At 41.5% G+C, this 25,327-nt stretch overlaps 1 protein-coding gene across 7 annotated transcripts in view; it reads right to left on the minus strand.

The window, feature by feature from the left end:
- The window catches only part of MEIS2 (Meis homeobox 2), a 300,456-nt gene that overhangs the window by 261,714 nt on the left and 13,415 nt on the right, over window positions 1-25,327 (minus strand). For all 7 annotated transcript variants that reach the window (XM_066626708.1, XM_066626707.1, XM_066626714.1 and 4 more), the window contains exon 7: window positions 18,047-18,161. In XM_066626708.1, the coding sequence (XP_066482805.1) occupies window positions 18,047-18,161 (115 nt within the window). The remainder of the gene's footprint in view (window positions 1-18,046; window positions 18,162-25,327) is intronic.

The raw sequence follows: 25,327 nt of genomic DNA on the forward strand, positions 1-25,327 counted from the left end.
GGCCATTACTCTGACTTATGAATTCTCCCTTCTCATTGCTCATAAGCCCAAAGTAGAGGTGGATGGTCATGTGCACATATAGAAATGCCATGCGTGGAAATATACTATGTCTAAACGGCATCATTTCCACATGCAAGGGCAGCTCTACGTGCATAGACCCATGCATTCAGGAATCCTAATTGTTCAGGATGCCTAATCATCACTGTGTGCATATACATGCATAGAACTCTATCCTTTGGCCCAATGTTCATAGGGTGGGGGTCAGAGCAAGCTGATAGTCCTTGCTCTCAATACATTCAGTCAGTTAGAGATGGAGACAAGAAAGCTTCTATCAAGTGCTTCATAAAATAAATCTTTACGCTGAACCAGGCTTGTGATGAAGGATGATACATATGGAACTGATTCAGACAAAATGAAAAACTGTATTTCAACCCTCCCAGGACCACATGTGTCTTACTCCCCATTTCCCTCCCCTTTCTTCCTTAATGGTTATGGTTCCTTAATGGTTATGGTTTTGTGGCTTATGCAAGCCAAGAACGGTGGCTTAACTCTGGCTTCCAGACCTGGATGCGAAACCACAATTTGAAGAATCTGAAGATTTGGCTTGGAAGCCATCCATAGTTCCCGAGTCATGGACTAAATAAACCAGGATGTTGACATTACGGCACCGTGATGGAACCAAAAGGGAGGGGAAGGAGAGCGCATGGGGGGTTAGAAATTGTCGTTTCTTATTACATCTGAACTGGCCCATAGACTCCCTGCATGCAATATAGATTATACAGGCCTACCCTCTTCCCAGCCCCAAAGAACTCACAACTTTTTTTTTAGTTGTCAAGGATGTTTGAACAAATCTGGGATATTTTTGGGCTGCTGAATCAAAAAAATGGCAACAGGTTTTGCCCGATTGGCTCTCGTTTTGGGGGTACAGCATAACCACCTTAAATGTCGATTCAAGCAGCTTCCTTGTGAGGAAGCTGACGCCAAGGCTTCCTCAAATTGAAACAATTTGAAATTGTTCGAAGGCAGCAACAGAAAACCGGAGCCATTTCACCTTGTTCTGAGGCAGCACCAAAATTGAACTATTCTTCAAATAGGAAGGAGGACAGGTGAAGGCACTTATGGGAGCCATAGACTTTGTGAGGAATACAGTGTAGTACTGAACATCCATAGCAGCCACCCTCTTAAAGAGTACGATTGCCATACACACCTTCACCTCTCTTCCTATTTGGAGAAGAAGCTAAAATGGCTCCTTTTTTTACCCTCCCTCCACCCCACCTCACCAAGCAGCAACTCTTAGAAGCTTTTTGACCATATTGACCAACGTATAAGTTGCCCCATGCTTTCGAAGTCAATTTTAAGGCATGAATTTTTCAACTAGAACTCTGTAAACCACTTTGTGAACATTTTTTTTTGTTGAAAAGTGGTATATAAATTATATAAATCAGATTTACAATTAAGCAAATAGAATAAAGAATTGGAAACAATCAAGTCAGGAACAACAGAAAGCACACAGTGTTTTCATGTGCACCACTATCATAGCTCCCACCCACCCTCACTTCAGAGAGCTGTCAAGAACCATATAGCGAAAAATCAATTGGAAATCAGCATGCTAACAGAACATACGTTGCCCTATAATAGCCACAAGACTCCCAAGGATATGTGAGTGCCTTTCATCTACTATATCATACTAGGATCATCTGACCTTCATGATCACTTTAGACATGTTGGTGTGCCTTTTACCTCATACTTAGAAAGAGCAGAAGACAACCGTCATCAATTGAGAAAACTTTCAAAGGTCACAATTCTCTTTCTCCTCTTAGTGTTCCCCCCCTTATAATCTACTAATTGATTACTGAATATAAGCACTTAGTTCTAAAAGCTAATGTATAGCTACGGTTATGCATCAATACTTATGCTGTAGCACAATACGATTCACATTTGGTTTACATTTGTATATATCTTATGTTTAAATGGAGAGGGGCAAAAATATGTTACTTAGAGCCCAATCCAAGTTTCCAGGGCTGATGCAGCCAAAATGCAACCCTGAGCCAAGGGGACAAGCATTTCATTGCCTACCACCACCACCTCTGTGACTGCCCACCACCACCAAAGGATGCATTAGAACAACTTCATCAGTGCAGGAAAGTTGGATAGGATTGGGCCCTTGATATTCTTGCATAAAATACCTTTAAAAATTTTGTTCCAATAAATAAATCATCATGTGATTATTTCTCACCAATATTCTGCCAATAACTTTGCAACAATGCCTACTATCTGTTGGAATTTGTGATACAGCTTTGGCTTTTGGTGAAACCCCCAAAGATAACATGCCACAGACACTCGCCTATAAGTCGATCCCACAGATAAGTCGAGGGCAGGTTTTGAGCCAACAATCATTGAATTTTCTATGACCCTTGGATAAGTCAGGGGTTAAACTTAGGGGGGGGTGTCTGACTATAGTTTTGTCTGATTTTACTCGAGGCCAGATCCTGCAAAATAACCCACTACTAATTGTTACCTAAGAACTATAGTCTCTAATTTATTAAAAACATAGTAAAAAATCATAAGATACATTTTTATTCTTTTTAAATTCTGGTCTTCATCACCTTTTTGTAAGTACTATCAGAGTAAGTGCACTGTAAACTACATACCAGTAAAACAGTGGTTCCCAACCTGGTATTCACGTACTCCCAGGGACACTCAACAGGGCCTTTAGGGGTACTTGAAAAAGAATGGAATAATGGCAGAAAAAGGCAGGTCGTGCTCCAGAATGCCTTGCAAGACAGGAATGCCTTGCGAGGACCAGCAAGGCAGGAAGGGAGGTAGCTAGTTGGCTGTGAAAGCCCCACCAATAGCTAGTTTTTGGTCATCAATTCATGTACGAAACAGTGATTGAAAACCAGCACAGTAAAAAAGCTGAAACATAATATGGAAAGTGATCAATCACCCAGAATTTCTCAGCACACTTCTGGTGCAAAACAGTGCAAAGGCAGAGTCTTCTGTTCTTCAAACAGGTGAAAAGAGAAAACACTGTGATGAATACATGAAGTCTGGGCTTTCATATAGAGGAGATGAGGGCTTGTATAATTAATTACAAACATTTTGCTAATGTGAAGGGTACAATTTACGGAAATGGGCTGCCAAGGGATATGCAAGTGAAAAGGGTTGGGAACCACTGCAGGAGAACCAGGAATCAAATCCACCTTTAAGGTGTCTGGTGTGTCAAGCCAGAAACTCTATGTACAACATACAACCCATAACACATAACTGGGAGTGTGCAATTCACTTCACAGCAGTGAGATGCAGCTGCATATATTTGCAACCCTTTTTACTCAGAAGTAGACCCACTGCTTTCCATGGGTGTTCTTCTTAAGTAAGGGTGCATTGAATTGTAGCCTGCTTCAGATGGAAAGGAGGATTCCCATCCTGGTGTTTCCAAAAACAGACCTGCTTTGCAAGCATTTGCCAAGCAGAACCAGGCTGCAGCAGAAGGAAGGAGAAGAAAAGGTTAACCAATTGCTTCTAAGGAACTTGTCAGAATGCCAGATGCAAGGGAGGGCACCAGGATGAGGTCTCTTGTTATCTGGTGTACTCCCTGAGGCATTTGGCGGGCCGCTGTGAGATACAGGAAGCTGGACTAGATGGGCCTATGGCCTGATCCAGTGGGACTGTTCTTATGTTCTTATGAACTGTGCCTGCCTGCTGCTTGAGAAACTTGGTGCCTGTCTGTCTGCTGCTTGAGAAAGGAAACTATTCAGAGTTGAAAGGCTCTGCCCTCTGATTGATCTGGAGATAAGCCAAAGTGATAATTGGAGCTTGATTACTTGGCAAAAATTTCATATACTATAGGCGAGTATCTACGGTACATATGTCTGGACTCACAGTCTAAGCATTATCACCTTTATCTAAGTGAGTGTTTTAGAAATTACCTTGCTGATTAACTGGGTTTTCCGGTAAAGTATGGTGTTAATCCTTAAATTTTGAATATGACACAAGGTATACAAATGTTCTGTCTGACTCAATAGCAACAAATCATGGCTTAAGGAGGACATGCACACTGATCTCTGTGAGTGAAAGAAGAGCTAATTGGGAGTTAGATTCAGTGTGATTATCAGCTTGTTTATGATAAGGGAGTACTCTTTTGAATGGCACTGTAAATTCATCCCTGATTGTGGTGTTAAAACAGAGCTCATTTCTCCTCTCTTGCTTGGTTGTGAGAGTCTCTGCACCATTTTTTTAAAGCAGACAACAGTGTCATGCTATGACACGCTCAGGTCTCAACCAACTGAATCAATTGTATCAGCTTGTAGTGAAATCTCACCTTTTCTTAAGGCAGAAAATATGCTTTTCAAACATTCGCTGTTACAACAATGAATGTTTGTAATTCTCCCACTTTCATCAGGAGCATTAGACTGACCCAATTAATATGAAATGCTTCTATGCAGTTGGAATGGACCAAACTACAGCAACAATCATTCGCACAACCTGTTTGTGATTATGGGCCATAAGGACACAAAGATGGCATAGACATTTGTGGACCATCTGAATTCTTAGCCAGAAAGGGGGGGGGAAGGGAGTGACTGTCGTGGGTCATGTTTTTAATCCAGAGTATTGGACATGTAACACAGCAACAAGAGCTGATCATTTTGTTTAATCACCTTTTGGATTTTTGCCAGATGGTCTCTATTGAGAGCGCTACAAACAGAGAGAGATGAACTGCGTCTAACATGCCACTAGAGCTTTCCCGTAAATGTCTGAGAACTGAATCCAACAAGAATTTCGTCTCAGAGCAGAAAGGGATACATTTAAAAACTATGTGCATTAACTATACTTTTCCCCATAGAATCCCTACTTGGCATGAATAATTTACCCACTCTTATGCTAATGGGATCATGAAAGTATCCCTCTGTCTTTAGTACAGCTATTCTCAGCTTTCAGTAATTACCCCACCCAGTGAAAAAAATAACATGGCTTCTGCATTTGAACGGCCTACTACTACCTGACAATTAGAAAGATCATGGCTGACAGTGGAATGGTCCCAAAAATGGACAGAGCCCAAGTAGCCTGAGGGAAGGTTTGGGAAGAAAAAAAAAAAGTTCCATTGTCAAGATTTCTTTAGTTGCCTAGGATCAACACAGTACAAAAAGAAATAGCTTCTCTCTCTTTTTTAAAAAAACAGAACATTTTAACATGCCTCGTCGAGATGTTATTAGTAAAAATTCTAATTATAAGAGCTTTAGGCTTCTGAAAGCAAAAATTAAGGTTTTAAAAAAATCTACAGAGCCTTGTTAAATATAAAGAAGAAAAATTCCAGAACGTTCACTTTGTTATCTTACAATTTAATCCAGTGAAGGATACACTAGCATTTGAGGGGGCTTTAAGGTTAAAAAAGAGTATATTATAAAGAATTAGTCTTTGACCTCTGTCCACAACACAACATGCTAGGTAGTTCACTGTGTAAAAATTATCAGGCTGAAACATCTGGGAAAGAAAGCTATGAAACAGCAGGGAACGTAGCTGGTTTATTGTTTATCTTTTGTTTATGAGGCAGTATTCAAGTTTAATTACTACTCTAAATTAAACCCTAACAGGCATCAGGAGACATCCCTTTACTCAAGTTAAAAAAAAAAAAAGATCCAGAGATTCTAACATTAGACCTTTCAAATAATTTCACATATATAGGAAGTTATTAGTCAGACTCTACCAACTCAATGGTTTAAATGAAAACCATTTAAACTCTCGCTTGTCAGGTTTGAGAGCACCGAATCATGGAAGAATTCATATTCTACTGCTAGTATGTACACAGCTGCAATTAGACAAATGCAAAAGTGGCAAACAGTTCTGGGCACAAGGGGCATATTAAATATGTTGGAAGATGGGTCTCCTCTTCCAAAACAAAAATGCCAGTGATAATGTCAAAGACCCTACTAATTGCCTTCTCTTCACTAATATTGTTCAATTATTTCCTTTGAGAAGCTATGTAGAAAAGGGGGGAAGGGAGTGAGAGAGGTTCTTTGTGTTCTTTACCCTGACAGTAAGCGACCAGTTTTGGATGAACTTAGCTGTAGGAAAAACACAAAGTTAAAAGCAACTTGCAAAAGATTATTCCAGATGGCATCTGTCATATCGTATTTAGAGGGTTGTGTTTTTTTTAAAAAAAGGAAAACTCCCACTTCTATGAAAACATTCCATTGATAGAGATTTCATAGACTGCATCCGAAATCTGAACACAACATATTTAGAACACATAGTAAATGTCATCTAATAACTGGTATGTTAATTTTTAATTTATTTATTTTAAGAAACCACATTTTTGTAGAGAGTGTGTGGCAACTATGGGAGTAAGATGCAAGTCTTAAGATGTAGTATTATAATATTTTAAGAGCTCACTCACCTCTAAGCTTTAAATTCAATAAAAGATGGGAATCTGCAGTTTTCACCAGTATAATGACTAGAAAACTGTACAATAAATAAAAGAGATTTACTATGAAATTCTAGCCCCATGGACTGGTCAATAGAAAGGGACATACATAGTAACAAAAATAATAATAATAATAAATTAAAAGATCCAGTAAGTACGTTTTCAAATAGGAGTTTGAAAGAACAGGGAGATGTGTGGAGAATAAATTGTTACTATCTCTAGCTCAGCTTGGTCTGGCAATTTTATGGTTAATCTGCATGCAGAGTGTATAGTGTGAGCTCAGCAGTTACTGGGCCAACTGTCTCAGTTTTTCTGGGAATTCTGCCTATTCACAGTGCAGGAATTGTTCAATTGCTGAAAAATGTACAAAATGAATTTTACAAAAATGAATTGCAAGGAAAGCCCCCTTACAATGATTTTACAGCAAAGATGTCAACATCAATTTTTCTCTCATGCATATCTAATGATTAAAACAGCATATTCCATTTGCCTAAGACAATTTATTTCATTTTGGCACATCAAAATATTGAATTACAAAGTTGTCTTTATCCTTTTTTTATTCATTGCTGCTGAACCCACACTATTGTTCAGACCAAAACAAAAACAAAAAACAAGCTTGGCAAGAAATGCTTAAACCAAAAGGTTCATCAATATTCTCCAATTTGTCAACATCTCAGTTACAGCAGTAGGAAGGAAATATACATTTGGCGTGCCATAAACATGGATAAGACTATCCTGCTGTAACTCCCATATACTAGCAGAGGTCTCTAAACTTTTTGGCCAAAGGGCCACATCAAATATCTGACACAGTGTCAAGGGCCAGAAAAAATTTTTTAATATAAAATTTAAATACATTAGAGACAGATCTTAGATGGAATGAATGAATGAGCTCAAATGTCCAGAATTTCTCCAAACACCAACGCAGCCCAAGAAATAAAGCCCACACTTAAATGGGTCCCCATTTCCCCACCCCAAAATCAGAACTATGGTTGTGTTTGGTCAACTGGGCCAGAGGCTCTCAGGGGATCAGAGGCTCTCTGTGGGCTGCATCTGGCCCCCGGGCCGGGGTTTGGAGACCCCTGTACTATGGTAACAGAGATCAGTCATGCACACCAACGCAAGGATAGGCTCTAAACACCTAAAAGGAAAAGATGACTTAATAAAACTTGCTTTATGCTGTGTCCTGTTGAAAATAAGGCATTTGCCCTGATCCAACGAAATTTTGCGCATACAAGTGTTTCCTGCATGTGAATTTCCTTGCTGGATGAGGTCCATGTACACTGTGCATGTTACATGGATAGCATATCTACAGCTAGGGGGACACAGCAGTAATTGCTAGTTCACAGTGCAAACCTGGCATGAAAATCTGAAGTAAGATTTTGAAACCTTTAAAAATAGTGCATCTTGTTAGTTTATGATAAAACTATAATCAGAATTCAAGTCATTCATTTCTTAATAGTTCTGATACAATATTTTAAAAGTCAGAATTTGGGTACCCTTGTGTTCTATCCACAAAAATACCATGTTGCACCAGAACCCCTAGTTCAGCAGTTTTCAGACTTTTTGGAGGCTGCTGCCTGATTTTAAAATGCCAAGGGGTGTGGTTATAATCAACAAGTTCCCCTCCCCAAGTAGCAGCTTGTTGAACCCTTGATGTGCATAGCCTAATCTGCCCTGTCAGTTTTGCACACCACCATAAATTGGGTCACAGCCACTGGTGGATCCCAAACCCACAGTTTGGGAACCACTGCCCTAGTTCATTTGGGTCAGAAGTTCAAAATCTTGAATGTATGAGGTTTGATGTCTAATAAAAAGATCAATACACAAATAAGAGACTATTTTAAGGTGTCTCCTGATCTCTCCCTTCCCCCATTCATTCTCACCACTCTGATCTCACCATTCATTCCTTGGGCAGAAATGGAAAACAGTCATTTTATATATGCATGTTTGTGTGATTAGGAAAATATTAATTCTACATAGTTATATTTTTAAATTTGTACTATGAACACATCCAATCTAATGTTTCCAATAAACATTAGCTCAAAGATGTAGCATAGGATAAATGTATGATTTTAGTCAATATCTCTGTTGGCTTTGCCCTGGAGCATATAATTAATCTTTCCCAAAGAAAAATACTTGGTCAAGTCAGTAGGATAAAACATCAGGCTATCAAAAAAACAATGTTTAAAAGCCTGTTGTAGATAACAAGTGTGATCATATCACTTCCACTGATTGGTCTCTCCTTATTAACCACAAGGGGTCTTATGAATGATCAGAATTTGGCCCAGCAGTGGTGCTCTAAATTTTAAAACAATTGCTTTGAAGTTTGCTGTTCTCAGGCTACAAACCCTAGTTGATGGTATACCTGCAAAGGACTATTATATGAATGAGGATAAATGGAGAACTACAGAATTCACAATTCTCAGTACTGGAAAGCCTATAGGAGGGGGAGGAATTAGATATTCCCCATCTCAGCCTGCAATCCCATACACACTTTCTTGAGAGCAAGCCTGATTGAATTCAGTGGGATTTACTTCTGAGTAGGCAGGCAGAGAATTGTGGTGCGAGTGAGAGAGCAGAAGCAGAAAATACCCGGGCCCCAATTGTAGAAGCAAAGCAATCCTTAACTTCCTCAACATCCTCCCATTCAAAACCCCATAACAAGTCACCCAGTACCAACACATAGTTCCAAGAGAAGAATCTGCCCCTTCAGAAATTTCCCAGATTAGCACCCCTAGTTGGACCAATAGTTTTTAGACATTTGTTGTAACAATGTCTCTGCCAGTCCTCCTGATGATCCCAGTGGCTAATTTCTTATTCCCCCCCCCCCTCCCCATGTCTTGCCTGACACCAGACTTGGATTTTTGTAACTTTGGTCATCCAAGGGAGCCTTACCTTAGCTGAACTCTATGAGGCTCCAAAAGCCATAAAATTATTCCTATGAAGTCCACATGCAAATATTGATGTGCAAACACACACACCTTCTACATACATGCAGAAGCCGGCTTACTTTCCTTCCTGGACTGGGGCCACTGTAATTACAATTTTTGCCCAACCTACCTCTACCTTCCTTGTCTGAGAGTGATGCCCTGAAAACTTCTGTTGCAGAACCCATGCAGAACAATTAGTCACATTTGGATGACTGTTGAAGATAGAGGTTTTTCAATGTTTAAAGAGCCCAGCACCTCTGGGAATCAGGCCTTATGAGTATAAAACTAGTATACCATTTTATTTGTCTTATAAACTTGCATGCAGCCCTTCAGTATGAATATTTCCAGGGCCACTCACAATTATGAGAATTAAAAAAAAAAACTGTTTACACAACAAAAGCAGGATAACAACCTAATAAGTTAAAATCCTAGGAAAATGAAAGATCTTTGCCTGGCACCAAAATAACAATTGACAGCCCAATTCTATGCATGTTTACTCAGAAGTAAGTTCCATTGAGTTCAATGGAGCTTACTCGCAAGAAAGTGTGGATAGGATTGCAGCCTAAGGGCCCAATCCTATCCAACTTTCCAGCACTGGTGGAGCTGCAATGCAGCCCCCTAGGTAAGGGAACAAATATTCCTTTATCTTGTGGAGGCCTCCATAATTACCCTCCCACCACAGGATGCAGCACACACCCCACTGGCACAGCTACACCAGGGCTAGAAAGTTGGACAGGATTGGGCCCTAAGTTGGTAGTACGCAAGCCTCCTGGAAGTAAAGCTACAACTGAACAGATCTTCTTCCCCACTCGCCACCCATCTCACTATTTACTCATTCAAACAAAACAAGTTTATTCCTGCATAGGCCACATGGTTTTAAGTGTTAAATCAGATTAATTTTACATTTTTTAATGCACGATCCTACCATATCGGAAATGCTCTATAAAGAGATTATGAAAGATTGAAAAGTCTGTAGAATACCACCTTGGCATAAAACATCAGAAGTTGTTAGCAAGTTTACGGCTATGTTATTTTTTTTTCCAGTGGTATTTTCTCCACTTTATTTTATATAGAATAAGGAAAACATAGTACCCCAAAAGACTTACAGATCCTTTTTCCAGACAAATGGATGGATGATAAAGCTGCACATACCTTTTAATGTGCTGATTAGGCTTTAACACATATACTGCCTGGCAAAACCTTAGAGTTTTCTCTCTCTCCCCCCCTTCTCTCAGTCCCTTCCTGGTATCGCTCTTGCCATAACTCAACTAACCCAACAGAACCAGTCAGTTTTAAATTTCAGTTGGGACCCCGGTGACCTGTTAATGAATCTACAGAGAGGAGGAAAAACTCACAGTGTTGAGTTATGCCTGGTGTTGCTAGCTGACTTGAAGTCAGAAATGCTTGAAGCGTTAACGTAATTGCAAGAATGTGAAAAATGAAGCGTTGGGCTCCTGAGCAAAGTGAAAGGTCAAAGAAAGCCTTACACAAAACAAGTCTCTGGAAGATGGCCTCATTAGACCATTAAATCGGCTTCTCCCACCCACCCCTTTTCTCCCTTTGCAAAATGTTTTTAGTATTTCATTTCTATTAATAGATTGTTAATCCTTCCTGCCATTAAAAAAAATAATAAATGAAAAACACAACAACAGAAAGCCAAGCATATTTACTTTTTGCTCTGTACTTCACTATATATTTTCTGACACAAATTTGTCTCAGTGGATCTGCACCACAATTAAGGTAATAATTGCTCTGGAGCACAGTAATACTGATATTAGTCCAGCCTAGTACAATGTATAATATAGCTTAGTTTTCTCTTGTACAACCAAGATGACAAGCTAAAAACAACACTGAGCCCAGCTAATATAATTAGGATTATCTTTCACTGAACATTGCCTCGGGGATATTAACTCTTTCAGTGCCAGCATTTCAACTCCCTCATAACTTTGACAGCATTTGTACTTTTTTATGCAGTTCTAATACCGCACGGTCCTTGTACAAAAAGTAAAACTCTCATCTATTGTCACTCTCTTTTCAGTCGGAATGCTCCAGGTCAAAGCCTGTGTTTGGTATTTACCCATTCTAGGAAGTGCAAGAATCTGAGCTATAGCCTTTGTTGCAGTCTGCTACCTGCTTAAGGAGCAAATATGCCCACAAGCACTCTGGAAAATAAATCCCCCCCCCCCCGAATCTTCCAAGTGGGGGAACTGAATCTTCCAAATGTTTTCTACTTTTATTGTCCATTAGCCCTCCCACAGATGAATGCATTTCAGCAAACATAAATATTATTGACTTCTTTCCTCCACACATTCAATATAAACTATAACAGTGGTTCTCACATATTTCGCACCGGGACCCACTTTTTAGAAGGAAAATCTGTCAGGACCCATCAAAAGTGATGTCATGACCAGAAGTCACATCATCATGCAGGAAAATTTTTAACAATCCTAGGCTGCAATCCTACCCACACTTACCAAGGAGTAAGTCCCATTTACTAGCATTGTTAAAAGAATATACATAGTAGTTTGTTCAAAGTACAGGTCTGTAACATTTCCCCAAATGCAGTCACATACCATGGTAGCAGCAAGTCTAACATATTAAAAATAAAATATGGAAAAGAATGGGAACCCACCTGAAATTGGCTCATGACCCACCTAGTGGGTCCTGACCCACAGTTTGAGAAACACTGGACTATAACCTAGTATTTGTTATCCCTTCCTGCTCTTATAGGAGGACCGGGATGCTGAGGAAGAGAACCATCTAACGGCCATATCCTATCCAATTTTCCAGCACTGGTGCAGCCGTGCCAGTGGGGCATGCACTGCATCCTGTGGTGGGGGGCAGTCACAGAGGCCTCCTTACGATATAGGAACACTTGTACCCTTGCATCGGGGCTGCGTTGCGGTTGCACCAGTGCTGGAAAATTGGGCCCTAAGGTTGGATAGGATTGGGCCCTAAGGCTATTGGAAAGGAAGAATCCAAGGGCTGAAATTGACAGGCAGAGCAGAGAACTCAGACATTGTTTTCCCTTGTTTGTAACTTTATGCCAGACATATTGAAGCAGGCAAGATGGGACGGAAGATGCACAACTTTACAATACAAGAAGAGTCAGAATTAACCCTGATGCATGAAGCTGAGAAATGGCTCAAATCACTTGTGTCAGATCGGAGGACGAAAAAGCAATACTTGAATGTAAAAAAAAAAAGAGAGAGACTGAGGTTGCAATCCTATGGGCACAATCCTAACCCCTTATGCTTTCCAGCACTGGCATAATGGTGCTAATGGAACATGTGCTGCATCCTGCAGTTGGGTGTCACTCACAGAGGCCACCTCAAAGTAAGGAAATGTTTGTTATGCAGGGGATTATACAGGGGATGGACAGAGTGGATAGGGAGATGCTCTTTACGCTCTCACAGAACACCAGAACCAGGGGACATCCACTAAAATTGAGTGTTGGGAGAGTTAGGACAGACAAAAGAAAATATTTCTTTACTCAGTGTGTAGTTGGTCTGTGGAACTCCTTGCCACAGGGTGTGGTGACGGCGTCTAGACTGGATGCCTTTAAAAGGGGATTGGACAAGTTTCTGGAGGAAAAATCCATTACGGGGTACAAGCCATGATGTGTATGCGCAACTTCCTGATGTTAGAAATGGGTTATGTCAGAATGCCAGATGCAAGGGAGGGCACCAGGATGAGGTCTCTTGTTATCTGGTGTGCTCCCTGGGGCATTTGGTGGGCCGCTGTGAGATACAGGAAGCTGGACTAGATGGGCCTATGGCCTGATCCAGTGGGACTGTTCTTATGTTCTTAACTACAATTCCCAGGAAGCCTTGCAGGTCTCTTGTTATCTGGTGTGCTCCCTGGGGCATTTGGTGGGCCGCTGTGAGATACAGGAAGCTGGACTAGATGGGCCTATGGCCTGATCCAGTGGGACTGTTCTTATGTTCTTAACTACAATTCCCAGAAAGCCTTGCAGGTCTCTTGTTATCTGGTGTGCTCCCTGGGGCATTTGGTGGGCCGCTGTGAGATACAGGAAGCTGGACTAGATGGGCCTATGGCCTGATCCAGTGGGGCTGTTCTTATGGAGCTGCACTGCCCTTATGTTAGTGCTGGAAAGCACTAACATAAGGGGTTAGGATTGCGCCCTATGCGTGTTTACTTAGGAATAGGCCCACTGAACACAGCAGATCTTTAGGATTGCACTATGAGAGACAATAAGCCACAACAGGCAACCACCGGTATCTGAGGGGTAAAGGTTCCTGCTGCTGCCGCAGATACCTGAAAACATGGAGAGTAGTGAACTTTGCAGATATGGGGGAACTGCAAGTGTTTGTGTGTGTGCTGTATTTACACTTATTCTTCATCAGGATGTTAAAATAATTTGAGGTAGCACTAGCTGTTTACTGCCTGTGAAATTTTACTTCAGAAGCAGAATCCTAGAGGGATCTAGGAAAACGTTCCAATACGGAAAAAGGCTAGGGAACCAAATAGAGGTAATAATAATAATAATAATAATAATAATAATAATAATAATAATAATAATAATAAAACTTTATTTTTATCCCGCCCTTCTCCCTAACGGGACCCAGGTATGGGTGAAGCACAATGTTGGTGTCAAAGCAGAGCTGATGCAGAAGGGTGAAATGGAAAAGGGCACCCTTTCCGTACTTTGTGAAACAGTTGCGCAGGCAAAGCCTAGGATGAGCCAAAGAGTAGGTTCTACCTGTGAGAATGTCACTACCCAGACAGAAATAGCTTCATATTTGTCCATCTATAGCAGAGCTCAAAAGTGGGGAGGGGTGGATTGGCAGAGAATGAAAGATGGGAAGCAAAGGGGAATTGGAGGACACGCACACACACAGACACAATAACAGAGCAGTGGTGTAGCTGGAGGGTGGGCAGAGTACTCAGACTGGCAGCGAGGTGGGCAAGTGGCCCCTTCCTTCGGAGTCATTCCCGGCGGGGGGAGCAAAACGGAGCCGTATGGCTCCCCCCACAAGGAATGGCTCAGAAGGGAGGAGCTTGCTCACATTGCTGCCAGCCTGAGTGCTCTGCCCCCCCTCCAGCTACGCCACCGTAACAGAGTCTCCCAAGTAAGTCCTCCACGGATCTCAGTTGAATTGCTGAGCTTCATCATTTGCAGCTGCTTGAAAATATGGCCCCTTCCAAAGAATATGCTGAAGGCAAATTCAACACAAAGCCCCTTTCAGAGCTTCCCTTCTCTTGCCAGCGTCTCCTGAGGAGGGAAGAGGATTGTGACCATCAAAGCCTCCTCATAGAGTTTTGCCTACGTGGAGTACCACGGCCAACTTTTCAAGGGCTAACCGCTCACCAGACTGTCAGTGCTCAGTTGGGAAACGAGCACTTCAGAAGAATGCATGCCAGAAATATACTGTAGAGACTGTTGCTGGACTAAAGTGAGCAGCAGCGAAGGTGATTAACTGGGCTTGTAAGCGGCACACTGATTGGCCAAGAGAATCTGCTTGTGAACATAATGTAAACATTGTTGAGCAGTCTATGAGTCTGACCTTTGAGGCCTGAGAGTGCTTTAAAGACACAGCCACATGCCCTACGGTGTGACTTGGAGCACTGCACATTTCCTATCTTTAGGATTCCCTAGCCCTTAAAGAGCATATTATGGAATTAACATATGTGCATTTCTGTGTACTGTATTTCCATGACCAAGGAGGGCTTCACCTCTCCATGTCAATGAAAACTTTGCTTTTGACCAGCACTTAAATTATCTCGCTGTCAGGCAGCCCAGTCCTGAGCTTCCCAATGCCTGGGACTTATGCTCCCTTACTCCATGTAGCGACCAGGCAGCCCTGATGGATCTCTTTGGATCTGCACCACTATTGAGTGGGCGCAGATTCAAGGAGACCCATGTTGGGTCTCCAGGGCAGGTAGGGAGGATAGGATATGGCGGCAGGGTGTGCCACCATCTCTGCCCCCATCCTGTCCTGCTCCCTCCCCTGCCACGCCTTCAAACACCCCTCCAACCTGGAATGCCTCCCTCACTGCCCAGCGCTTGCTTGGAGCATCAGGCGGCATCCAGCCAGCCTCTCCTTGGCTCTGACCTAGCACGGACTCTTGCAGAGCCAGCTCTGGCACTGGACCGGTGCTTACTGCCCCAGGCATGCCTTATGGTGGGGCTTCTCAAACTAGGGCATCGCGACGCCCCAGCCAGAGGGCCCTGGCCTCTGCCCCAAGGGGTGGGGCAGGGGGGAGGCAGCGACACAATCCCCAGGATCACATTACTAAGGGGGAGGCGCAGGGACTGGCACTGCAGCCTCCAGGGGTGAGGGGAGCCCTGCGCGACCCTCCACTTCCGGTTTTGCGGAGGCAGGGCGCAATCACTCCGCTTTCACTTTCTAAGCTTCGGGGAGCCCTGCGGAGGGTCGCGCAGGGCTCCCCAAACCCCTGGGAGGCTGCTGCAGGCACTGGTAAGCAAATGCCAGTCCCTGCAGCCCCCTTAGCAACTTGATCCTGGGGATCACGTCACTGCCCCCCCCCCTGCAAGGACTTAGTGAGACTCAAACTCTCCCAGAGAGTTTGAGAACTGCTGCCTTATGGCAGGTTTGCAACGGTACACATCACTTTGGATTGGGTCCTAACTCTTAACATGAGTTGTTTTAGATTGTTTGGTTTTCGGTAATCTCAAAATCATCTGCTTTTGTCAAGCATACTGTGTAAACTCTTAATTATTACAAACAGCTCTACTTTTTTTTTCTTGCAAAGTAATAGCATTATCTATGGTTGTGGTTACTGGTTACAGGCCTGATACAACTTTCAGTCATTTGAACGGCAATTCGTGCAGACACTGTTCTATTATTCAGTCATATCCAGTACTAAAGCAGAAAACACATCATATGTTGACCGGGGTCCAAAGAGGCCTTTTAGGTTTATGCACTGACTTTCACATGACCAGCAAGCTTCTCATTTTCCTATCTGCAATAGCAGTTTCTTGAGTTGCGCTGGAAGATGCTGGTGAAGCAACCTAGAGCTTCCGATGTTGCTTGGTGAGCAGCATAGGAGCTTGTGGTTAGAAGGCAGACTTATAACGCACTGCCCGGATGCCAAGGGCAGTGACATTGTGACATCCCAATGCCATGCGCACCATGACATCGCATTTGGATTCTCCCCTTGAAGGGGAACCTCCACAGGAGCAGGAACAGAGGGCACAAAGCTGCCAGCGCTTCCTATGTAACTAGGGAGGAGCCTGATGTTCCCTCCTCCCCAGCTTAGTGCCGAGGGCAAGTACCCCTCAGGCTTCTCCCTAGTTATGGCTCTATTGGAAGGACTGGATTCAGAACCCCAGCTTGAAATCAGCCATAGTGGAAATACCCACAGAGTTATTACTTATGGGCCTAAATTTGTAATGCTAGTTTTAATTCATTTTTCACTGAAAATAATGGGATTTCAGTTCTTAACTCTGCATCTAAGACATTTTTTTCAGGTATTACTTAGCAGCAAATCCAGGTTTAAGCATTCAACAAGGAGCTGCAAAGAGCTCTCTTTTGAGCAGGGTACACATTTCCAGACATGACTTTGTCCGATTCGTAAATTACGTTTTTACACATACACTTAAAAAAAAAAATCAATCCATATATGTGTGTGTTGTACAAAACAGCTTTGAGAATGGACTGATTTCATTGCCTTAATCTCTGAACGTTTCTAAGATTCAGAAAGAATGCTAAACAAGCACCAAGCTTGTATTAGTTGAATAGAAAGGGGACTTAATTAAATTAATCTGTTTTAATTGTCCTCTGGTTAACAGAGGTTACAAAAATAAGCAAATCAATCATATAGGTATGTGCGTAGTCCACAACAACAGCCGTGACCCACCTTCAACTGGAACTTCTGTAATCAAAATAGTACGTACTGGTGTCTAATGAAAAACCCACTAGTACGCAAGTATCAAGACAACCACTACATCTCCAAACATTCGGAGTTTTGATCTTTATAGACCAGTGCAACATGATTCCATTTTATATTTTTCTAAAGAGAATCTACAATACTGTGAAAGCAGGGGCGACTATTAAAACTGTACAAGTGAAAGGGCATGGAAAATCTAATTTCATTTTAGTTAGGGGAACAGGGACTTCTGTGTTCTAAACCGAGAGTTAAAATTTGCCTCTGATGACTTTTAAACCATTAAGCAACAATATTGGGGGAGGGGGGATAGTTAATGTACATCCAATTATACGAAATTAATAACCCCACCTTAATATTTTGTGTGTGTGTGTGTGTGTGTGTGTGTGTGTGTGTGTGTGTAAGCATTTCAACTGGCTATTGAAGTCCTTTTTTTTAGCTGACAGCACAAATTAAATTTTCTATTTAGAGGCCAGTACAAACCGCTGCATCACAGCTGGGGTGTATGTCTGCATGGTATTTACTTACACCACACAAAAATAAACTGCAGATAACCAAATTTGTAAAGGAATTGGCAGAACTAATCAATTGTTATTGCAAAGCTTGTTTGAAGATTAGATATTTCGCTTTGAAATAATAATAAAATACAGCTAAGTAGATTGAGAGAAGGAAATAAGTGTCTCCCTAAGTTACAGCTGATTACACTGCCAGCCTACCCCTCTGTGTTTACACTAAGGCAGATGTACTGATATAATAAAAGACACTGAAGTTGTTTTAGTCATGCCTACTTTGCGCAGGGGGAAAAAAAAGCTTGACCTTTTACCTTGCTCACTGCTGTTGTCTCCACTCTGGGAAGCGTGGCCCCCACTGGAAGGCCCCGGCGTGCCGGCTGAGTGCGTTGAGGTTGCATCATCATGGTCTCTCCAAGAGGAAGGATTCTGGTGTCAGAATGTCGTTTTTCCCAGTTATCATTCCAAGAGCGGATTTGAGGAAGGGGGGGTGGGGTGGGGAACCAGAAAGAAGTAGGCATGTTAGCATTGGCAAAAATTCTCAAAATGTAGATACTGTTTAGAAGCAGCAGAGAACATGTGAACAGAGCAAAACTAGGGACACATACTTGGAAGTACGTCACATTGATTAAAGGTGGTTTATTCCAAAGTATGTGTGCTTAGAAGAACAATTTAAGGTTTTTCTCTAACACAAACACTCACATTTAAAGACATGAATATGTTAACAGGTAGCTATGCCTCTCTCTCAATCCCCCCCCCTTTTCTATATAATGTAATACACGTATAGAAAAGTCTTGTTTCTCTCTACCATATGCTCACATAAAAACAACATTTCCAACAAATGTATATTTGATGGGGGATGGGAAGGTGAGATCGCGTTAGCTTTTAAAAAACAGATGACATATTTAAAGGCTTCCTAGATGTTCAATATTGTCCGGAATAACCAACAGGTTGCTAGCTTTATCGCTATCTTTGTCTAAGGCTATATTATTTCTGCATGAACGTACGTTAAAATACCACTTTTAAAAAATGCATGATGCAATAGCCATATGAGATTTGGCTAAGTGAGACTTCTGTTCCAGTAGTTTAAGTCCATCAGTCCCAGTAGCTATTAATTTATTGAGTATTGGTTTTCCTGGAAAGAGGACTGCTATTTAAAAAGGGTAAGTGAAGAAAACTGAAAGTTACAGCTAAGTGCTACTTTGTTAAGTGTATTCTCCCTCCTGATTCTCCTCCCCTTTCCTGATCATTCCCAATACCCTGCTGTTGCTTAAAGGAAAACAGGAATTCTACTGTACAGGAAAAGCTTTATCAGCACCACATGAAGGCAGGCAAGGGATGGAATTTCCTCTGGCAGAAAAGGAGAGCAAGAACACATGCAATAGATCAGACTTGGGGCTGGACCTGCATTACTTGTCACCTACACATGACAACTTAAATTAAACACATCCTCGCAAGAAACTTTTTTTGTAAAAAAATGCAGATTCAAGAAAATAGTACAAATCATAAACTGTCCCAATTTAAATAGTACACACGATTCTCTCTCTCTCTCTCTCTCTCTCTCTCTCTCTCTCTCTCTCTCGTGTGTGTGTGTGTGTGTGTGTGTGTGTGTGTGTGTGTGTGAGAGAGAGAGAGAGAGAGAGTATTTACACATCTATATTTCATAAACATGCAAATGCACAAACACACAAGTACCCTATGGCCTCTTTTTACCACTATCTGTGAAAAATACACTGAAGTCTACAGGATATAGAAGGCACATCAATTCCACTCAAAGATAATGCCTTAGGGCATAATCCTAACCAGGTCTACTCAGAAGTGAGTCCTATTTTGATCAATGGGGCTTACTCTCAGGAAAGAGTGGTTAGGATCGCAGCCTTAGGTGGCCAATCCAAATGGACCTCCCACACAATTAAAAACAAACCAACATAGGCATCCAAATAGTATCTTGTCAATAAAAATATAGAGACAACCTAAATGTCCACCCACTGCATAGTAAAAGCTGAGCTGGATAATTCTCCCCAATACTGTATATTCAATAATTGACCACTTGCTTCCCTTCGGTGGAGCCCAAATTTTGGTGCCTGAGGCAAGTGCCTAATCACAGGGCTGGTCTTGAGTTACATGCAGGCACCATTTCAAGATATCATCTACAAGCTTCTTACAGGTAACACTTGTCTTGCCACAACATCAAGTAAACTGCATAATCGAATTTCAAACTCAAGCTAAACTCTCCACAATAATCAGCGCAAAATATCTCACTACCTTCACAAAACAAGGCCTGGGCATCAGAAAATGCATAGGGAATAACAGTCTCTGAATAATTATCGCACCCTCTCACTTGGGTCACTGGACCTCTATCTATGAAATCAAATTGGATCCGGAAGACAGCATTTAAAATACAATCATAAGTCAAAGCAGCCTATACATTTTTTTGTGTGTCAAAAAGAAACAACTAAAATCACAATACAGTAAAAGTAATTGCGGTGCACAGTTGCTGAGATCAGTATTTCAATTAAAACCACAGGAGGCTAATCACTATTCTCCCAACAATATACTTTAAAAAAATAAAACACAAAGCTATACCATCATCCTGCAAAGTCATGTGGATATCAAACAAAAGGAGAAAGGAAAAGTTGAAAGAGTCAAAAAGACTCGGATTATTTATACATTAAAAAATCAGCAAGGAAGACGATATTTCAGGGAAGCTCATATGGAAATAAAACTCCACGATCAAGCAAGTTTCGGTGCAGCCTCGATTAAACGGATGGCGCTTGTGAGCCCCTCTTTTTATCTCTGAGTGAAGAAACCACTCAAATAGCTTCAAGCTGAAGGCAAATAGCAGACAGGAGCTCTTCAGCCCTCTGCCAGCCTCTTAGCGTCAGCTGTTTGCCGGATGGTAATCAGATAAAGAGCTAGAAGAAATACATGAAAAGGGAAAGAAAACAATAGCATGGCATGAGCTTAGCTCTCCAACATCATGCGGGAACCTACTTTCAGAAAATGTAATAATTGCAACTTGTTCGCCGAGGCTGAACTTTTTAGGGAGTGCAGCAAGTTATGTTAATTCTATGCACTGCAGGCTCCCTTAAGCTGGCTTCTGTTAAAACCCCCTGGTTCCCACATGAAAATTTCAATAATTAGCCGGTAACACCTTGGCTGTGTTTTAAGGCAAACGTCAACCCAAACCTATCATGTTGTATTTCAAAAGCCTGGCGAGACTTTTTGTTTCTAAGTCATAATTACTTGGAATGGATCAAATGAGGGAGGCTTCCTGCAGCTTCAAAACACTTGCTCTTCTGACCAGCCTACGTTGCGTTTCACCTCGATTGTCAGTTCCCGAACAGTTTACGCTGGTTTCAATATAATGCATAGCTTGCAGTACAGTTTTCTGGTAGATAATAATCTGGCACTGTTTACCCAGCAGATAAAAAAAATAATAGCCAGGGATGCTCCCTTCAAAGTAGTCACAATGTGGTTAAAAAAAAAAATCAGGAATAGAAAAACAACTGCTCTTCGACACTCTGAAAGCTGTCACCCATATCTATAAAGGTTCAGAATGTGGCATCATACTAATTTTCCTTTAGGATAAAATGTCTGTGCCTATAATTCAGCTTCTTCTTCTTTTTTTCTTTATATAGATTACAACTTTACATCCCTCAAGAAAAATGTCCTGGCTGTACGTCCAACTGTATACAATCATTCATGAATATTGTAACCAAAATGGCAACCACACACAACATCGGAGAGTACTACTCAGGAGGAATGTAAGCAGTTTAATTTATTACATATACGAGAACCTAATCCAGGGATCACCAAAGTCACTGGGAGTTTCCACTGAACTCTGTGTGTTTTACATTATACACATAGTATCCTATACAGATATTTCTATGACTGTAACTAAATAAACTTCCATTTATGTCTTCATGTTTAGAAGAAAAAATGTGTTTAAGTGAAAAGTATTTTGTTAAGAGTTGAATTTAATGTGGTAGTGAAGTTTGACAGCTTCTTGCATTGCAAATTGGACCCCCACGCGCCTGAGACTGCAGGCCCAATCCTATCCAACTTTCCAGCGTTGATGCAGCCATGCCAATGGGGCATGCATTGCATCTTGTGGTGGGGGAGCAGTAACAGAGGCCTCCTTACGGTAAGAAAAGCATTGTTTCTCTAACTTGGGGCTTCATTGCAGCTGCACCAGCCCTGGAAAGTTGGAAAGGACTGGGACCCTTGCTATGTTCTGTCATTATCTCAGACCAACTAGGGTTGTCCTCCACTTGCAAACTGAAAAACACTCCAAAGTGTTCTCTACTGGTATCTGACAACTGTGAAATGTTAACTTTCTTGGAGATAAGGATGCAAGGGCCCAATCCTATCCAACTTTCCACTGCCATAAGAACAGCCCCACTGGATCAGGCCATAGGCCCATCTAGTCCAGCTTCCTGTATCTCACAGCGGCCCACCAAATGCCCCAGGGAGCACACCAGATAACAAGAGACCTGCAAGGCTTCCTGGGAATTGTAGTTTAAGAACATAAGAAGAGCCCCACTGGATCAGGCCATAGGCCCATCTAGTCCAGCTTCCTGTATCTCACAGCAGCCCACCAAATGCCCCAGGGAGCACACCAGATAACAAGAGACCTGCAAGGCCTCCTGGGAATTGTAGTTTAAGAACATAAGAACAGCCCCACTGGATCAGGCCATAGGCCCATCTAGTCCAGCTTCCTGTATCTCACAGTGGCCCACCATTGGCTGTAGTGGCGATGGATAGGATTGAGCCCTAAATCACATGAGGACTTTTTTGCATGCTGGAGTCAACAAGGGTTGGATTTTTCATTGGACTTTTATGCACTGTACTTCTGGATGATGCTGCACAGTCTGTTTGAACACACTTTTTGGAGATCTCCCAGAATGTGTTGTGCTTCATTTTAATTCTTCTAATAACCATTGGAGACCGTGGTTTTCCAAACATGCCAGTTCATGGCAAGTTTGGTTTTCTATGTATAGCTGGAGTCGGTTTCTCATGTAACACCACAAGCACTCAACAAGCTATGGTGTAGTGATATGCAAAGCACCTGACTGAATTCAGCGTGAGTGAAAGCAACATGGATCCACCATCATCAGCTAACATGAAAGGAAAATAGTATTGGCTGACTGAAAATTGCAGCGCTCAGATGCTTAAACTGTTGTGGGAATATAACATCAGTACAGATACACGTTGAATCATTCAAAAGCCAACATCAGCATGTGAAATCCTGTGGAAAGCTTAACTCACCCTGGAATCAAACTCCCCCCTCCCCCCCAAAAAACCGTATTCCTGGGTATATTTTAGAAATATTACCATACTTTTTATTGTGGATAAGGTCTGCAGTTAAGCTATCAGAGCTGCTGAGGTGTTTTCTTATCTGACTTTAAAATATGCCTGCTGTATATCTAACAGTTGGTATCCACCCTGAGCCCTAGAAATGTGGCAAACTAAGATGTGAAATAATGCATAAAATATACACAAACACACAACTGATTCCTTCACATCACACAGACAGTATTACCCACGTTGACACAAACTTTACAGGGTATGAAGATGCTGTATTTAATCACCAGCTAAAATGCCATGTACCATAGAAGGCAGAGTGCGCATGTATCTATTCCCAGTAGTTTTAATAATTGGGAGTCAAATATGGCGCTCCTCTTGCTCTTACTTAATTGTGTTAAAGAGCAGTGTTACCAGGAGAAAAGCAGTGAATACTGAGTGGCGCACAATAGAAGGAGATGGAAAATAGATACAAGAAGCTAGGTCTCTAGGGGCAGTATTTTCTATTTGCTGGGCTGCAGTCTCACAGCTGATAATGTAAGTTGTAATTAATATAAAAGCAGGAGACAATATGGGGAAGGCTTGTACTAGCAGGGCCACAGGAGAACACTCTGCAGCCATCCACCGTTTCTCATTTATGCACACAGCCTTCCACAGAAACACAATTTTGCCAGTGTTTTTCCCTTGAAAGTTAAAAAAAAAAAATTGATTTAGCACCATCACTGAATTTTGCTAAATCTAGAAAAGAGCATAGAAAGGACCATAGTCTCCAGGCATAAGAAGCAAGTCTGCGGTGTTACTGTTTCGTTGCCGCTACGAATTTAGTGGAAGTTTTAAGCATGTTGACTACTATCAGCATTTTGGACTTTTAAAAAAATTACTTTCCAAGTCATAGCTGCTGGATGCAGAATAACCATTTGTTCAAATTCCACACAGGCGTGTGATTGCTGGAGTACTGGTCACTCGTCTTGTCCTTTCCAAGGATAGCGGTTTAACAAGCCTCATACTTCTGTGTAAATGACAGATTACACAGATACAGATGGATTAACTGTGCATTCCTTATGCAGTCCAGACTTCCACTGGGCCAAATCACTTTAATTATGCACAGGACCCCTATGGGACTGATCCTCATCTCACACTGTTTTTACAGTGGTACAACTCAATTTACCATAATGAAGTTACTTGTGTTTCACAACCATACATGCAAGATCAAAATGACAATATATATGTACTTCAGGGACACATGTACAGATGAGTAAAATTAAGAAGATAGAACCCATTGATTTTGATGGGCATTTCAATTGTACACAAGATTGAGAAACACACCTTCCCATATTCAGTGAATACATAAAGCATTCTGTTTCATAACAGAAAGAAAGGAACTTCCACCTCTGGATTCCCATTAAAAAGATGTATAATACATCTTGTGCATTGGCTTGAAGGTGCTTCTTATAAATCAGTTTCACATATGTACGCATGGAAAATCTGGCATGGCAGGATGGCTATAGACCAAATCCATTTCATTTCATCTCATCTGTGGCATAGCCATAAAGTAGATGAGATCTTAAGTCACCCAAGTACTACTGCAGCAACCAGATAAACTACACATGTTACTATAGCATTCAGGATTTGGTCCTATATACTAGCATATTACAAGTCATAATATATTGTACCAGATGAGCACGTAATATGCACCCAGTACTGTACCCAGTTCAAAATATTAAATTTAAGAGCGGGCTGTTCTGAATAGCAGCAAACAGAAACTCTAATAAGTAAATGAAGCTTTATATTTAAATTATTTGGCTTTATATGCATAATTTGGCTTATTTTATAATAGTTTTGCTTTATAAATACATGTGAATGTACATGCATATACAACATGTATTGAACACAATGCTTGCATCCAATGGTTCTGCAAAAGAAACTCCATTTTCAGTGGGGGGGGGGGCGATTTTCAAATATTTCCCTTTTCCTCTGTATGCACCTCCCAATATCTGCTCCTGAGAGCCCCACATCCCTCAGGAACAAATTTTCAAGTGGTGCAGGGGGATGCAGAGAAAAGGGGGGGGGGTTGTTGAAAATCACACCCCTTACACAAACAAAGCCTTATCTATGAATAGATGCAACCCAATCATAGAAGAACCCAAGAAGAAGCAATCTAAGGATACAAACCAAAGCTCTCTAGCACTGAAGTTTGCTTTTATGTAACTAAAAAGCAAACAATATGGTAACCTGCAGCAACTGTCATCCTGCACATGCCTGATCTCGGAAGCTAAGCAGGGTCAGGC

The sequence above is a fragment of the Tiliqua scincoides genome, chromosome 1, assembly GCF_035046505.1.
Source record: "Tiliqua scincoides isolate rTilSci1 chromosome 1, rTilSci1.hap2, whole genome shotgun sequence".
NCBI lineage: Eukaryota > Metazoa > Chordata > Lepidosauria > Squamata > Scincidae > Tiliqua > Tiliqua scincoides.